Source organism: Lepidothrix coronata, unplaced genomic scaffold, assembly GCF_001604755.1.
Source record: "Lepidothrix coronata isolate B3197 unplaced genomic scaffold, Lepidothrix_coronata-1.0 Scaffold3, whole genome shotgun sequence".
In the NCBI taxonomy this organism is placed as follows: domain Eukaryota; kingdom Metazoa; phylum Chordata; class Aves; order Passeriformes; family Pipridae; genus Lepidothrix; species Lepidothrix coronata.
Genome location: NW_016690183.1, coordinates 7,715,653 through 7,732,839, shown reverse-complemented (window position 1 = coordinate 7,732,839; position 17,187 = coordinate 7,715,653). Strand labels below are relative to the sequence as shown.

The following is a 17,187-nucleotide window of genomic DNA, read 5'->3' as shown; positions in this document are numbered from 1 at the left end:
GGCCGGAGCTCCGGAGATGCTCCCCTAGGGAGCAGACAACCTCCGGAGCGGCTTCGCCGCTGCTGCTCCCCGGTAAAAGGCCTCAGTCCTTCCTCGCTCGCACTCCTCTACCTGGCGCTGCAACGGGACAGTTCTCCCTAAAGAACGGGGCAGGACAGCGTTTCTGCTGCAAACCCCCCCGGGGCACCCGCACTCCCGCAAATCCTCTGCCCCCCCTCAACACTCCCGGGAGGAAAGACAGAAGCTGTGCCCAGGGCCACGCCGCTTTTTTGCGAACAGCGGCGCAAATGCACGTTCATGCCTTTGGCAGCTGCCGGACAGAAGCTGCCGGGAAGTAGAAAATCTCCCCCACCCTTCCGAGCAAGGACGAACGACTAAACTACCTCCACCCCACTCATACCTCCCCTCATGCCATATTCCGGGACAGGTGGCGGGTCCACCCCTTCTCCACCTGGGCGGGGAAGGCGCCGCCAGTTCCTCCTCCCCCCTCCTCCTTGCTCCCTCCCCATCCTCCTCCTCCTCCTGCTTGGCGTCCCCAGAGGGAGCCCCTGTGCTCCGCGAGTGAGTAGAGAGCGCAGCCGGACGCACCCCGTCCCACAGCCGGCTCCAACCGCTCCGCAAGCCCCTGCGCACCCGCCGCCGCCTGCAGCAGGAGGAGCAGAGGGGGGAGGAGAAGGAGGAGAAAGGCAGCAGCCCGCCCGCAGCGGGGCACGCACGTGTGCGCGCAGACCTCGACGGTCGCCCTCCAGCATGCTGCTCGGAGCCGCGCAGGGCAGAGCGCCCGAGAGGAGCTGAGCGCGGCCGCGGGAGAAGAGAGGAGCAGAGCAGGAGCGGCTCCGCGGAATCCTCCGTGCGCCCGTCCCGTTCGACCCCCCACCCACTTCGCCGAGGGAGCGGCGGTCCCGCAGTATGGGCGGCCGCAGCCCCCGAGCCGCTGCCGGGCCCCGCCGAGCCGCTGTCCTGGTGCTGCTGCTGGGGCGCCTCGCTCTCTGTCTCGCCGTGGAGGGAAAGAAAGGTAGGAGGGCGTGGGGGGCCGGGGCGCGGGGGTCCTGCCGCCGCTTTGCCGGCTGCGCCCCGGGAGACTGCCGTGGGGAGCGGAGAGGGGAAAGTCCAACTACTTTTTTTCCTTAAAAAAAACCAAACCAAAACCAACCAAAAAACCAGACACCGAAAACCCCACCCATCCAAAAACACAGAAAAAGGAGAAAAGGGGAGAAAACTAAAGCTGTAACAGCGATCACGCAGCCCTGACTTCCTGATTCTCGGCTTATTTTCTTTTGTGGGGGTGGAGGAAATAAATGGGAATAAGCCTTGGCACATCTCATCGTTTGTGCTTCTTTCCTTTTGGTGTTTCTTTTTTCTTCCTCCCCCCTTCCCACGTTGCCCAATCGCTCCCCGGAGCGCGCTCCCCGACTCAGCCCCGCACCGCCGCTCCCGGCACCCCCGCGCCGTGACGGCGGGGAAAAGCCGCGTAGTTCCCGAGTAAGCGCCGCTCCGGTAACCCGCCGTCACTCTGACCTGGACTCCTCCGCTTGTCCTGTTAGAAGATAATACTGATAATAGAAAAAAAAGCATACACCTGGGACTGGGGTGACTGCAAAGAGGGGAAACTTCATGTGGGTTCTGGTTCCTCTAGTTACCCAAAAGAGGAGTGATTTATCCCTGCCCGACCCGGCGCGAAGGAGCCGCCGTTCCGTCCCGTCCCGACCCTGCCGGCGCTGCCAGCCCCAGTCCGGCGGTGCGTGGGAACAGCACGGCGCGGGCTGGCTCTGGGGCTAGAGGCGTGGGGCTGGTGGTCGGGTTTTCCTTTTTCATTTGAGAAACTGCTTTAGAGGGTGAAAAAACGTTTCTGGCCGGTCAGACCCGTCGGTGTTTCTCTGTGTGTGGTGTTCTCTTTTGTGAGTTTGGAGAGCAGGCCCCGGCTGCTGTTCCAGCCGGAGAGCAGTCCTCTTTATCTTGGAAATCTGCCAGCCAGGGGAAAAAATGCAGATTTGGGTGGTTTGATTTTTTTTTTCCCTTTCATTCTTTTTAAAGAAAAAGCGGGAGAAGAGAATTAGTTTTCAGAAGAGCTGGTGCATGCCTTATAGCAACTGAGTTAGTCTTTCGTGACTGTGGATAGTAAAGCCGCCCTGAAAGTGAGAAACACCCCGTCCAAAAGAACTGGTTGCACAACCTTTAAAAAGCGGAGAGATTCTCTTGTTCCAGAAATCAAGTTCATACCTGTTGTTGATGTAACATAGGCAGTTTTTTCTTCCCAGTTTTCTTTTTATTTATTTATTTATCCTCACCCTTTGAAACTGATGAGAAGCAAAGTGACTCCAGCTGCTCTGCCTGCGTTAAAAGTGTTTTGAGGTGCATTCTCAGGTGCACGTGCCCTGTGGAATATTGGTAAAGTGTGAGGAGAAATACCTTATTTATAGTGTTTAATTCTGTGTCTCATAAACTTAGTAGGGTGCCAGTTATTTGAGGATTACTAAATAATCAACAGGTAAGTGATAAACCCAGTGGAGATAATTCTTGGGATGTTGTGTCAGCAAGTAACTGTTCCTCTGGTAAGAGCTGGAGGCTCAGTGACAGAGGTGAAGGCAGAAGGATTTCTTCAGGAAGCATTAATCGATTCATTGGTCTTTATTAGTTTTGCTATTTTTCCCCACACTTGAAGATAAGTAAGAAGATTACTCAGGAATACAAAATAAAGCAATATTTGAGAATTGTGAGATACTGATTTAAAGCAGCAGGCCCAACAGGTTAACAGAGTATCAGCACATGTTGGGGACTGCCTGCTTGGTCAAATGATAGGACCTAACATCAGAATTCAGAGTAATTTTGAAAGTAAATGTGCTTTCATATATATATATGCAAAATTCTTTTGAGTTTTAAGACCGAATTTTAGAAGTTCAAATTGCAGAGGAGATTACATTATTTAAAATTTCAACCTGATTGATTCCATTTACAAAAGGAGATATCTCAAAAAAAAAATTAGTGCCTGGACAAATGTTTTTGTTAGAAGAATGTCAGAGAATCGGCCTATAGAATCTAATCAACATAATGTTTGAATGGAAATTTAAATACAATTGCCTTTTCCCAAAATTTAAGAATTAGTTTTTTGAATATGCATGAGAGAAAACTGGTTTAGTTATAACATTGTAGTCATGAGTATACAAAAAAACCCCTAATTGAGCATATCCTAGAAACAAACAGCATTGCTCAAAACTGAAGTACACTCACAGGGATCAATACCCACCCCAATCTACCTGCTCTGATATTGACCCACATTAACCACAGTGGAACTAGTCCGGATTTCCACTAACGAGGATGGCCTGCTTGTACCTACCACTTAGACTGGATGTATTTGACCCATGTCCTTCTTGTGTGTCAGTGCTTGGTAACAGTGCTACAGTTCAGCAAACTGCTTTTTGTTCCTCTCTATTGGCTTTATATCTCTAGTTTTGATCTGTAGCTGCAGCCGTTGTGGGATGGGAACGTGCCGCTCCACGTCGGGAGTGTGCATGTGAGCATGCTGGGCAGCTCGGCAGCTGCTGAAGTTAACTGTGATAGCTTTCTGTGTACCTGGTGTCTTACGTTGCTTTCTGGAAAGCAAAGGACTAAGTTCTTTAGAGATGTTGAAGTATTCATTTTCACATGAAATGAAAAAGCTTCATTTAATATCCTGTGCGGTGTTTACAGGCGGGCTGCGCCTGTACTTATATTGTGCATTGCCGCCCTTTACATTGTCTTGTAGTTTCTGCACGGTAGGTATATTATTCTGTGCTTACTTGTGACATATGTACGCAAGTAGACTAGCCTTTGTGGATTGTGTAGAGCTTGATGTAGTTATGTGCAAGCATCCAGTGCCTTTCCAGATGCGCTTCAGTGTAACCTGGCCGCTGCTCTGTGGGAGCAGAGATCTGGCAGGAGATGCCTGTGAGATGTGCCTGCAGTGGGAGCGAGCATAGGGGCCTCTCAGGAGCAGGCAGCTGCCCACACATCCACAGCTTGGCTGGGAGTCATGGTCTCTGCCTGCCTCCGTACCAGGTACCAGGTGTTGGATGCTCCTGTTACACTCCCAGGGTTGCTGGTACACTATTCTCTCATTCCTGTGTTTGTATTATCACTGATAAAAGCGAAATTTTCTATGTGGATACAGGAGCTAATATGTGTGTTTAGTTATTTATTATTTGAGGTCTTGTCTATGCAACCATTTATTATTTTTTATTCTCCTTGGTAAGTGATCAAACCTTTTTGGATTTGGAAACTAAAATAAATCTGTGTAGTCTCGATAGTAAATGCAGTTAGAGATATGGCAACTTAGATACTGATACAGCTTAATTTGGTGAGATAATAGAAATAAATAGTCTTGAGTATAGACCTGCTCTTACTCCAGTGTGTGAATGATGAAGAACGAAACCCAAGTCCCATCATTAAGAGCAATTTCTGACAAATAGGGAAGGGAAGGAAAATACTAGCATCTCCTTAATTCAGGCAGTCTGCAAAAAATGCAGTGACTGTGCAAAATATTACAAAAGAGATTGGCCCCTCAGTGAAGTGTGTGTGCATGGTGAACAAGCTAGGCACTGAAGTGATAGTAAATACAAATATGTTTTTTTCTTGCATTAAGAGTATATTAAGAGATTTCCAGATAAATAAAAAGTCAAGATCAATGCCCTGGAGACTTTACATTCAGAGTAGTCCATTGTAATTTATTTGTTAATTTATAAAGAGAGACTTTTGGGGAGTGTCGCACAATGCCATTATGGTCCTCAGGGCTAACTTTTGCATTTAGGTATCCACGTATCATTGAAATCACTGGGATATGCTAGCTTTAGCAGCAAGATAGCTGACTAGCCAAACCAGTTTGTTCAGAAGGTGTCCTTATCTTCCTTGAGCACAAACTGCCTTTGCTTAATAGCTCTTTGGGAACAAGCCTAGTGAAAGGTTTACTTCATTTTCAGCAGGATGACACTACCTTCATGGAATTGTTTTGCATAGGAACTGGATATTGCTACAAACCCCTGGTCTAGTCCAGGTTTCAGTAGCATGTGTGCATGAGAGGGTACAGTAATGCTGCGTATGAGAGTGGATTATCACAGAAAGAACTAAAATGTATTCAAAATTGGTAGTCAGCATGTTATGTTATAAACTTTGTTGTTTACAGTTACAAGAACTTGTGTCAAATCTCAGACTTGGATCTGTATTGCAAAAGGGCTTGTGTAATAGAAATTTCAGAAAAATGCTATGACTTGTAGAACTTTATTGGGGGAACCAGAACCGGCTGTACCTACAAAAGCATGTTCTCTGTGGTCTATATTAGGAATGCTTGCTGGGCTGACCTGGATGACAAACTCTATAAAATAAGACTAGTTAAAACGAGGGTGAGGCCTAATTCTGTAAAAAGATTACCTGCTAGTTAGAATAATTGGAAATGTGTGAATAGCATTAGGCATCTTCTACTTGTGTTTATAATTTCTCAAAAGCCCATTCTGCTCTACTGCTCTCCTTGAGCATCTATCTACTAGGGGAAAATGCACTTCTGTCAGTCAGGACTCATCTGGCACAGGAATTGCACTTGACGCAGCTGGAATTTTGCTAGTTTTACCAGAAAGAGAAAGTTATTAGGAAATGCAGCAGAGCTTTATTTGCATCTCAGTGGAAGGCATGTTCTCACTTTTCAATTCCCAGGTTTGCTTTGTAGCGTTTGTAGGAGGTGTGTAGCCTGCGATGAATACTCAAGCAGCAGTTACTGCCGTGACAGGGAGACTTGCCTGTCTTGCCCTTGCCTCGAGGTTAGCTTGAGTAACACGTCTTGCTGTAAGTGCAGTTGGAGAAGTTAGTGCAGAACTTACCTCTCTGGGTCATAAGCAGCATTTCACTCAGCACCTGTGATGGGGGCAATGACCAGGAGCTTCGTGATGCTGAGGTCCATGGTAGGAGAGCAGGGATAATGACGAGGGATTAGCAGACAGACCCTCACCTCTGGGATGCACACTTCAAATGAAGCTGATGCAATGGTACACATCTCCAGATCCTGGTGATGAAGGTGGGATAAAAGCTGTGTTGGATGTGACTCATTAGAAGTTCTCCATTCCTGAGGATCTCTGCTATTCATACCTGTCGGCTTTGGAGAGCTTGTGAAATGCATGAGGACATGGGGAGCTGGCAGTGTGGATTTATCCACATTGTGTAGGTGTGGGTAGAAAGTGTTCAGGTAAATTCTTTTTTTCCAGGGATGAATGGTACACAGTGTGGGAATCCTCTGCTTAATGTTTTGTGTGGACTTTGACATCCTTGTTCAGCCTTGTACAGTACACACTGATCCTGTTAAGTACGTGTCGGTTTGACCTTTTCCTGCATCTCTTCTTCCAGGAACACTGTATTAGTAGGTGAAGTATGAGACCTAGTAGTGCTTCAGACCATTACGGTTTTTGATGTGTTACTACTTGATTTCCAACTATGGCAAATGGGACAGTAATGCTTCCCTTTTTAGGGCTGTATTCTGCTGACCTAACAGTATTGAGTAATAGAGTATTTTTTTTCTTCAGAAATAGTTATGGAACATTTGGCATGAATGTGGGCAGAAGAAGTAATTCTTAAAGGGAACGTGGAAAAAAATCGTACTGCTCTGTACAGCAAATTTGGAGCAAAATAAATGTCTGTTTCTGCAGGAGTAAGATGGTTATTTATTAAGAACTGCTACGCAGCTTTGTAGTTTGTCGTATAAGGAGAATGTGTAGGTGTGGGTCTTGTGCTCTCTGTGCTTAATAATGTTATTTAGGATTGCTCACAGGGAAGAAACATGAGGAACCCATTTGTGAGATTGTGTGTGTGAACAAGGAAACTTTCTGATGACCAGAGTGAAAAGATGTGGCCATGTGGGTTGGCTGCTGAGCTAAGTACATGTGCCACCACACTGCACCTTATTAAAATTATTTTTTAAAGGACAGGAGGCATTCTTAGAAGAGAGAAGCACTGGATTTATGTAGCCCATAAAGATGTGTGAGCTTTGGTTTTGAAGTTTTAATGCAAAGAGTGTTTTGCCTGTTGACATATCCATGCGGGGCAGATGCAAGGTTCCTCCTTCTGCCAGTGTGCCTCCTTCTTCTCAGCACATCTGTGTACATGAAAGTAAACATCTACGTGTTTGCATGCATGTTGTACTATTAGAGGGCATTGAATTATGGGTGGCTTTTGTTTGTTTCAGTGGTTGAAGAGAAAAAAAAAAAAACCAAAACCAAAAACCAAACCTGGAGAAAAAGAACAACTTCCAGTCTAACTGAAACAAATATGTCAGGGGGTGGTTTTAGTGAAGTGAAGAGGAAAAAAAACCCCAACAACAAAACACCAACAAAAAAGCGCTGCTTTAATATAATCTGGAAGATCAAATTTAATCTGAGACCATTTATTTTCTTTTTAAGTTGGATAAGAAGGAAAATGAAAAGTTGTTTGAAATGAAAATTTGCAGGTTTATTTTGAAAATACCAGAATACCACTTGATTTTCTTATACCTCCCTCCCAGTTAGTTTTTGGCCAAGGCATGTTTGCTAAGTTTAGCTCAAATTAATGAACTAACTTCAGTTCACTCCTTCCCACTCTCTATTACTCCCCACAAAAAAAAAAAACCACAACAAAACCCCAACCAACAAAAAAAAAAAAAAACCAAAAAAAAAACCAAAAAAAAAATTAAGGTTTTGGGGGTGGGGTAAAAATTGTCATTTACATACACAGAAATAGTTCTGCTCTGATCTAGATGAACATTAAGTAGAGATAAAGGCAGTCCAAAATGCTTGTGATCACTTTTGCTATTTTCACAGATTGAAATAATGAAATAATAAAAATTATGAAATATAAATAAATAAATAAAGGAAGCTTGGTGTCTATTACCTCCCTGGTCTCTGTATGTTTGGAGCCTTCACCATAATTTGCTAACTGCTGGAGGAGGAGCCTGAGGCTTGCAGCTGGCTTGCTGGAGGTGCAGAAGCAGGTGGGCCGGGGCTTTGGGCAGGCGGGGTGAGAGTTGATGAGCAGTAGCAATGCCCCAAGGGGCAGCAACGCTTCTGTGTGGGTTAAAAGCCTTCTCCTCCGTGTAGCGGTTACCACTCTGTGGTTGCTTTACCTTGCAAAGGTGCCCTGTGAAGGATGGGTAGCGTCCCTGGGAGTATCCTCCAGCTCCCTCGAAAAGTGAGGGGTTTGCCAGCCCCCTCCATCCCAGACTGATAAAATAAAAATCTGCAGGAGCAGCAAAGGCAGTTATGCCAGAATCACTCTGCCGGGGTATTCAGCTCCTCCCTGGGCATGAAGACCAGTGAGGTTGGGCGATTCGGCAGGGACCATGTCATGCGGGATGTTTTCCAGAGGGGATGTGGAAGGAAGAAGAGGAGGATATAAACCAGCTGTCTTGATGACAGTATAGTAGTATTTTAGCTCTGGCTTTTATAAGAAGAAAATTATCAGTTTGTGGGAATGGGTTTTGTGCGCATTTGGTAATCAGAACACAGTGGTATAATCCCTGCCTTCCCATCACCAGATTCAGCAATAAATATGAAGATAACCAGAAGAGCCCTGGAAATCAGCCAGTCTTGGCACTGGGACACTGTGAGCTCGCATAGCACTCTTCCTAGATAGGGAAAAGTATTATTTTACCTATCTTGAGTCATGGGATTGAAGCCATAAAGAATTTCAGTAGTTGCCTGAGGGAACACATCTGGCTACTGAAGTTGCCTGCTAGTGTTTTGGTCTCTCGCCCCATGCCCAAGCCAATGATAAACACTGCCTGGAGTTGAAGGTAACCAACATCCTCTTTAGGGCTTATTCGCAAGCTTTGAAAAAACGTTTTATGCAGAGGATGAAGGCCCTCCTCTTTGTCCTTCCCTGGGGACATGTCACTTGATGGAGGCTGGCCAGAGCCTGGGATGAGGTGACCTATGGTGGTGTGCTTCTGGTTTGGCTCCTGGTGACTGAAAGTGTGCTCATTCTCTGCCTGGGGTAGGGTTCAGCATGCCTGGCCCTTTGCTCCACAACCTCAGGGGAAGCCCCAACACCTCCCAAAATAACAGCAGTGTGAGACAGTAGCTGCAAATCAGGGTTGGGTGTAAGCAGATGTAAAGTCTGAATCGTTTCCTAAATTATGCTTTCTATGTAGCTGTAGCACAGTTATGCAGTTTTCACATTTGTAAGGCCTAACTTAAAAAAACCCCCAACCAACCAACCAAAATACCCAAATATTAGTTACTTCTCTCTGGGGATATGTATTCGCTTCCTCCCCCACTCCCTGCCTTATATCTGAGACATATGTGCAATTCTGAAAGTTGAGTTTGATTTACGTCTGAAGTAGTGAACATTTCTTCTTGAGAGCTGTGTACTTCAATTCTGCAAAGTGCAGTTATGGCTGCTTATGCAGTTCCTATTCGCAATCAATTCTCTGATCTTGAAAATAGCATTTTTTCCTTTGCATTAATTAATTTCATTGTGATTATTTTTTTTTAATTCTTATGTTCACTATGTTTTTGTAGAACAATGATGTTCTTTGAAGTTCACTCAGGAGGTAAGACTAGGGAAGGAGGCAGGGTTCAAGGAAGAAGCTTGTTTTAGCAGTTGGGTCAGTTATTTCAACAATGCCTTTAGCAAAGAGGTAAGAGGCTGTTTGCACAAATCAGTAACTAGTTCCCATGATTCAGATTGAATCATGTAGTTCAAGTCATTTGAATAAATAAATGACTTCTAGTAAATGATACAACCTCTGCAATTAGGATGGCATGCTGCATATTTCATGTTATTTATTATGTGGTTTTCAATAGATATGATTAAGCTGGTTTACACTTGGAATGCTAGGTAGCATTTCAACACAAGCCACTTAACCAAAGCTTATGTTAAAATGAGATGCGCATTTGTTTTGTACAGGTGGCATTGTGCTCTTTCTTGTTAATTTTCCACAAACAGGCACTTAATAGGAAAAAGAGGTCACCTTGTCAACTGCACTTCCATTTTCTTTAATTGTAATGGGGAATTTTCAAGCAGGTGCTTCCCAAATATTTACAATTTGCTGCAGTGTTAACTTTCCTTCATGTCTTCCTGGGCCATCAGCTCCCATGGATGTTGCATAATCAGAGGTGCAGAAAACTGCTTTTCTCAGATGTGCTCATGGATTACCCTGGTGTTTCCAAGGGGTCTGCTTTGTAGGTCACCTGCAACTTCTGTTGCTGGGTTTGGACTTGGAATGAGAGCATTGTAATTCAGTGTGGAAGATAAGTAAGAAAAGATCTTAGCCTTTTCCCTAATATTGTTAAGTAGCTGTACTATCAAATCAAAAAATCCCAGGTAGTTTTGGTGTTGTGAAAATAATATTTAAAAAAAACGGTCACTTTACTATTCTGCCATCCCTGGTTGTACCATGTACAAAGCAGTGTTAATTAATTTAGGAAAATACACCATGGACTGTCAAAGGTACTGAGTAGCTCTGGTTGAAGGTACACCCTGGGGATATGGAGAAATAGGTAAGATGTGGGGATCTACTGGCCGAGTGATCATCTGCTCTATTCAGGAGAAAATTTTACTACCATGTTTCTTTCCAACTTTTTCATTTAATATAGCATGAAAGGTACACAAGACACTAGAAATACCTGTTTGATAGAAGAGCCTTTCAAAATAATGGAGATATCAGATCTTCAGTGCCAGATAAAAATACCATTTTGCATATGTGATCACTGTTTCTTCTGAGAGTGGAAGTTACTGGTTCTCCTACCTGAAGGCATGGATGGTGAACTTTGCACAAACTATGACTTTAGGAGCTGGGAAAAAAAATAAAACAATCTTCATTTCTTTTAATCATTGGGAAGGAACAGCTGTGGTATGAGCACAGGAAGACAAGGAAAGCTTCCCCCACGGAAATATGGGGGAGATATCCTCAAGTCTGAGTGAGAGCCCATGAGTAGTTGGCACGACATTTTGGAAACTGCTGAACAGAAAGTGCCTTTAGTCAAACACACTCCACAGGAGTGTTTTTTCTCCTCCATTTTTATTGCAACCTGTTTCTCATGAATTGAATTTTGACATTCTCACTTGCTGAACAGAATTCAATTTGTTTTACTGCTCTTCAGACTAGTTCAGCATCAAGTACATGCCTTTTGGTTTTTTTCTTTCCCCTCTTAAAACCAAACAGAAAACCCCAAGTGAGAAACCAATTAAACCAGAACAAAACAAACCAATTTTTTGGAAACAGAAGTGCTGGTTGGCAAAATCTTGACTCTGGAAGCTGCTTTGTCACAGCTAGACCATAATTGAAGCTGTTGGGTCTCCGCATGAACATGGGTTTTGCACCACACAGCAGTGTGTAGGATGTGGAGCCCTTGGCATTTGATGAGAGTTGGGAAGTGGTGGAAGTGTGACTTCGTTTTCAGAGCCAGACTAAGGGACAGAAGTCACTCCCTAAACACCAACTGTCAGAAAACCTAGTGACAGTCCCATCTCCACTCCCTCAGGTACTGATTCAGGTCTTTCCCAACAGAGACCTGTGGTAATGTGAACAGAAGATGAATCATGCCCAGGAAGAGTGTTCAGGTTCTATATTTGAATTCTGACTGGTATCTGATCACTCTGGGTCAAACTGGATGAGACTGTCCTTAGTGAGACACAGTGGCTGGCAGTGCACTGATCGTCTGTACAAATGGACCATGTAGTGTTTGGCTTTCTAATGAAAACCTCTTTGGCTGGTCCTTGTATACTCGTATATGTTGGGGACAGAGCACAGGCTTCCACTTGAAGCTTCACTTGAGTAGCAGAGGAAGGCTAACATTAGAATTGAGCTGGTGCAGCAGATTGAGTGAAGCGCTTGCAAGGTCGTATCTGCATCTGCTCCACGCTTTGCCTTTATTTCCATGGTTGTAGCATCTGAGTAGATGCCATTATCACTACCCAAAAATTAATGGCAGAGGTTCAGTCTTCTAGAGTAGGAGCAGGGATAAGTATTTCACAGCAGATCTGGAAAGGGAAACATGCAAGCCATATTTATGTTGTGTGCTCAGCTTCCACCTACCTGTAAAGGAGCAGAAGTAATTGAGTTGTAGTGCTTTTAATTCAGTGTAAAAGTAATCTGTAATTCCTAATTTGACCTCTTGGAGTGAAGATGTCTGCAATAGGACTTGAAGTCAAAACTTGAGCATCATCAGTTATCTGATAGGATTTCATTATTTCTTAACACGTCTGTGTTACATGTCCAGTTAATGGATCAGTTTGATATTTGTCTTTTTGTTTGGAATTTGAAAGGATGACCATTGAAATGCTCTCTCATTTTCATCTGGTCTTCAAAAAGTAATTAAGTCTTGAACAATGGTATTGTCAGTCTGTTTCCTACCTAATAAGCTCAGCAAGGTGCTCTTGTTAATCATTTTATTACTTCAGGTCTGCTGTTGTTCTCTCTTTCCCTCCTTAATGAGGTGGATCCTCAAGGCAGCATCACTTTATCACAGATGTCTATGGTAGATGAGCTAATCCAGCACCATGGAAGTTTGTGTTCAGCAGTGCGTAAGATGTTCCCATCACTATTTGTGGATAATTCTCCCTGACACTTGAAAGATTTATCATGTGCAAAAAAGGAAGAACAGACCCTTTTTCTAAATGAAGGTCATCTTGATTTGAACAGCAGCAGTCTAGTTTGCATCAATGAACACACATTATTCAGTGAATCAAGAGTAAAAATAGCTAATTAACACCTTCGCTGTTTCTTTTCTGTCTGGTTATTAGTTACTATGAACCAAATTAATTCCGGATAGCATAGGACATGGAAAGTGTGAATGACAAACTCAGGTCAAGAACTGAATTATTTGATGTTCTAGAGAGAAATATTACCTTTTTTATTGTATTGCCTGTATCATGGAATTTAATACAGGTATGCTTAGCAAACACCTGTGTTTTGTGTTTCAACTTATGAAGAGAAAACCTGAATTGATTATGGACAATTGAAAGGAAGGCTGTTTTATCCTGATTTAATATGGTACTGATTGGATCCTGTCTATGGACTAAACTCAAATACTGTTTCAAAGATTCGGATCATTTCAGAAACAGCAAACATATGACTTCTAAGTAAACAGACTGATTATAGTAGACAGGATTAGAAAATGTATTGTTCTGGGCCAACATTGTACTACTGAGAGTGATGATATCGTACTGGTAATCGCACTGTTGGGCTTAATGGCCCATAAACTTTGATAAAAGCTTTTGTAAAATTGTCAGCAATAATTCTGTCCATTGTTAGATTGCCAGTGAGCATCTTCAGCCCCTGGAATAAATTGCTACCATCAATTGTGTTTATATCATTACATAAAAGAAGACTTTTGCTCTGAAAGTGTAATAATAAATAATAAAAAATACTATCAGCTAAAAATTAATGGGTCAGGTCCACAATTGCTGTAACTGCCCAGAAGTCCCACACATGGCTTGGACTGAGGTAGGTTTACACCTGTCTGTGTGTAGAGAACAGGCACCTTTTCATTACCTCTTCCAAGTTCTCACTAGGTCAGCAGAAACAGCAATGTTATTGCAGGGTTTGTATGAAAATTGAAAAACAGTCGAAGTGTACTGTACTTCCACTCTGTTGTTAGTTTTCACTATGGGGTTTTTTTGCATTAGTTATTAGAACGTGAACATTAAAAAGCCTTAATTACTTTCATTAGCATTAATGAACCATTCTAAAAAAAAAAGTGCAGAAGCACTTAAATTTTGTCTATAACTTAAAAGCTGTGCCAGTGTATGATCTTTGTCTTCCTGCCTTTCCTTTTTTTCCCCTCATCCCTTCCACATTATTGGTTAAATAAATTATTGGCCACAGTGTGATGCAAGAAGGCTTTAATATAAAGCAGGAAGAAAAGGAAGTTCTTTTGCAAGAAAATAAATAGGACAGGGTATTTAACAGTGCATTAGGCAACATATCTATTAAGACTGCACTGATAATGCAGTGAGGAGAGCAGGAAGATATGTCATTAGTTTAGTCAAGCAGTGAATTGCTCCAGGTCCGATATTTTATTGGTGATATTCAACATAACCAATGCAGATGCATTGATAATGTCAAGCATAATGGAGAGCTGAACATGGACTTTCCACCTCTGCAGCATGGGATGCAAAAGAGGAGCTGCCTTACCTGCCTGTAGGTGGAGTTTCATTTTTATATTCAGGGGAGGCGGAGAACAGAAATGTTTTTGTTGCTAAATAGACACAAGGTCTGTCCTCCTACAGTTATCGCTTGCCCATATTGATTTGCTTAATTTTCTTTAAGGGTGTGATGGTAGAGGTAGGAAGGTGTCCTAGGGGATATATTCTCCAGTCTCCACCTATGCAGCTTGAGGAGTGCTTTATCCCAGAAAAACATAATTCTTGAGTTAATGGTCTTTGAATGGCCTACTGGTAAATTGCTTACTCCATCTCCACCTTCCTGATGTATTTGACAGTGGGCAGTAAAGTGGAATTCAAGGAGGGCCTCAAAGATGGTTTGGCTCCCCAGCTTCAGAGCATGCAGCTTTGGAGAAAAGCTGCATGCACAGAAGTTTACAGAAAAGGTGAAACTATGGAGAGCTGGAGGAGAAAGAAGAAAATCTGGAACTTTTGCTTCTCAGTTGCAATAACACTGCAGCGGGGACATGCATCTTCTTTTCAGGCTCAATCCTGCAAACCATAGGCATCATATCCCTTTGAAGTCTATGGATATTTTACCTACCAGGACTGCAGGATCAGGTTTTTTTATTACTTTATTTACCTAAGAAAACTCTTTTTATCTAGTTTAAAGGGAAAAACTGATAGAGAATACCACACTGTGTTATATGAACACTATATCAAAAAGTAATTCTCCCAAGACACAAGTTAAGATGATAATCACATCACAAGGTTTTGTGGTGTTATAACCTGAAATGAGTCTTTTGCCTGAGTAAGGCAAGTCGACTAAGTACATATTCTGGTTATTGTCCTTCCACTTTCTTTTCCTAAAAGATTGTTTCTAGGTATATTTTTCAATGGGATTAATATGGGTGAATTCTTTAGACTGTGTAAAGCACTGTACTGTGGTTTCAGCATTGAGTTATGCCAGCCAAAGCAATGGTCTGATGGTTTAGCAAAAGCGAGATATCTCTAAACTTGCTGGAATTAACTTGATGGAGTTGAGTGGCATTTCACTTACACACTGGATGTGTTAAAGCCAGTGTTAAAGCCCATGTTTACATGGGGCTTCTTGCAAAGAAGTGTGTGTGTGTATGTGCATTCATCGCTCTCTTGCTCTCTTTCTGAGAATTATTTACTATAGCCCTGAGATGATATGTTAATATGCAGTTCTCTAGTATATAGAGGCCTCTGGCACTCTTGCTTTATAATTTAAGAAAAAAATGGTGTTACCACAGCAACTGCTATACCACCCGGTACTGAAGCAGCTCCTGTCTATGTAGCACTTATAAAAGTACATTAGACAGATTTTTAAAGTGCACGTAGCTAAAGTGGGAGTAGGAACTTAACACTTGGTGAATGCTACAGTGAAAGGAGGGCATGAATTTCTTCAGAAGTTGAGACAAGTTCTTAATGGAAATAGTTGGCAATAGCTCTAATTCAGCAAGCTCTTTGACAGATGCATTATTTAAAGTCTGTGTGCAATCCCTTTGAAATCAGATGAGTTCTGTATAGGCCTAGAGTTTGTACAGGTTCAAGAGTCTTGTTTTACAGGTGACCAAAATGACATTGTAGAAGGGATTGATGGTTTTGAGAGGCTCCACTGGTGACACTTTCATAGGGTGTGACTGGTGAGGGCAGATACTTGGCATTTCTTGACAGTGAGCTGCTGAAGATGGTTGAAATGGAAGTCATGAGTACTTGGAAATATCAGAAGTTTTGATTTATGGGTATTTTTAAATTTTGGATAAGGTTTCATATTACATTTGTGCAAGGAATTTTGCTTTTGTATTTGATAGCAAGGAATCTGTGTTGAGGGGTGTGCATATGAAGATATTTTGTTGTCTATTAAACCTTAGAGTGGTAAATTATAAATGTTTCTGTACAATAAAATGTAATTGTTGGAGGGGAGGCAAGAGACCTAGGAAAGACTAGGAAAGGTTTTAAGGTAGTCTGGACTCAGTGAGACTATACTGTATCATTGAAAAGCTGGTAATGTAAGGTCAATATCCTATCTGAGTTTTCCTTTTAAGATACTGTGGTGTAAGAAGACCCCTCTATGCTTTACTACATTTCTTTGTATTCTTAATCCTTATTAACTCCAAGGAAGTATCTGTGTATTAATAATATTATATGCTTAGAAAAAGCATACTTGGGATTATGAGGAATTACTTATTACTCCCAGTACCACTGTGTTTGTAAGATTATTATTGAATGCTGTACTCTTGATGACTTTTCCCCTACAGCTACTGTTTGTATCAGACTGCATAAAACAAAATCATAAATGTAGTTTTCTAATTGTTGGAATAAAACTCAGAAAACCACTCTGCTGGTCCCATTCTGTGTTGGCAGTAATCTCTGGATGGCACATTTAGTCTTTGAATCAGTGTTTAGAAGTCACCATATTGTCAAAACTCTCCACAGGTGCTAATCCAAAACTGTGTAAAACTGAGAACTGCTTTGCAGACCGAATTTTAGTCTCCTCTGCTACTGTTGGCTGTTCACCAGTGAACTGTTGCTAGTTGTGAGATAGATGACATGCAGGCCTGGAGGGAGCAGCTCTTTAGTGTGTCTCTGCTTTCCTCTGTATGCTCCAGCTAAGGACAGGCAGTGTTGAGGGATCTTGCATCCCTTCTCCCACATGAGGGTCCTTAGTTGGATAATGTAGGAGAGAGCATTATAGAAGTTTGTCTCAACTGCTATAGCTGGATATTCAGAGCTGAACTCAAGCCCTGGTGAAGGTAGGGTGCCACTAAAATGCCTCTGAAAATTAACAAGTTTTGGATGAAAGCCATATTGGGTTGTAAGGCAGCTTTTCCCTCCTAGCCTGGGTCAGGTAGGTATGAACATTTAAAGATCACCTTTGGATGATTTTTGAACCTCTGCCTCTACACCTTCGCTGTAGTATAACCTCCAGCATTTGAGCTGATCTTCCTTCTCTGTAATTCCCGTTCTGATTTTCCTCACAGATTCTTTCTCTTGGTAAGTATCTTTACTGTCACTCTTACTTTAGGATGGTGGAACAGGTTTATACTTGATAACCGTCCTTCAACC

General features: G+C 42.7%; 1 protein-coding gene across 2 annotated transcripts in view; it reads left to right on the top strand.

Moving 5' to 3' along the window:
• Positions 1 to 560: 560 nt before the first annotated feature.
• Positions 561 to 17,187, top strand: part of EGFR (epidermal growth factor receptor) — a 156,259-nt gene continuing 139,632 nt past the window's right edge. Inside the window, exon 1 of one of the 2 annotated variants that reach the window (XM_017821868.1) lies at positions 561 to 1,015. In XM_017821868.1, coding sequence (XP_017677357.1) covers positions 910 to 1,015 — 106 coding nt within the window. In that variant the 5' untranslated portion in view covers positions 561 to 909. The remainder of the gene's footprint in view (positions 1,016 to 17,187) is intronic. The other variant, XM_017821858.1, reaches the window with a different exon arrangement.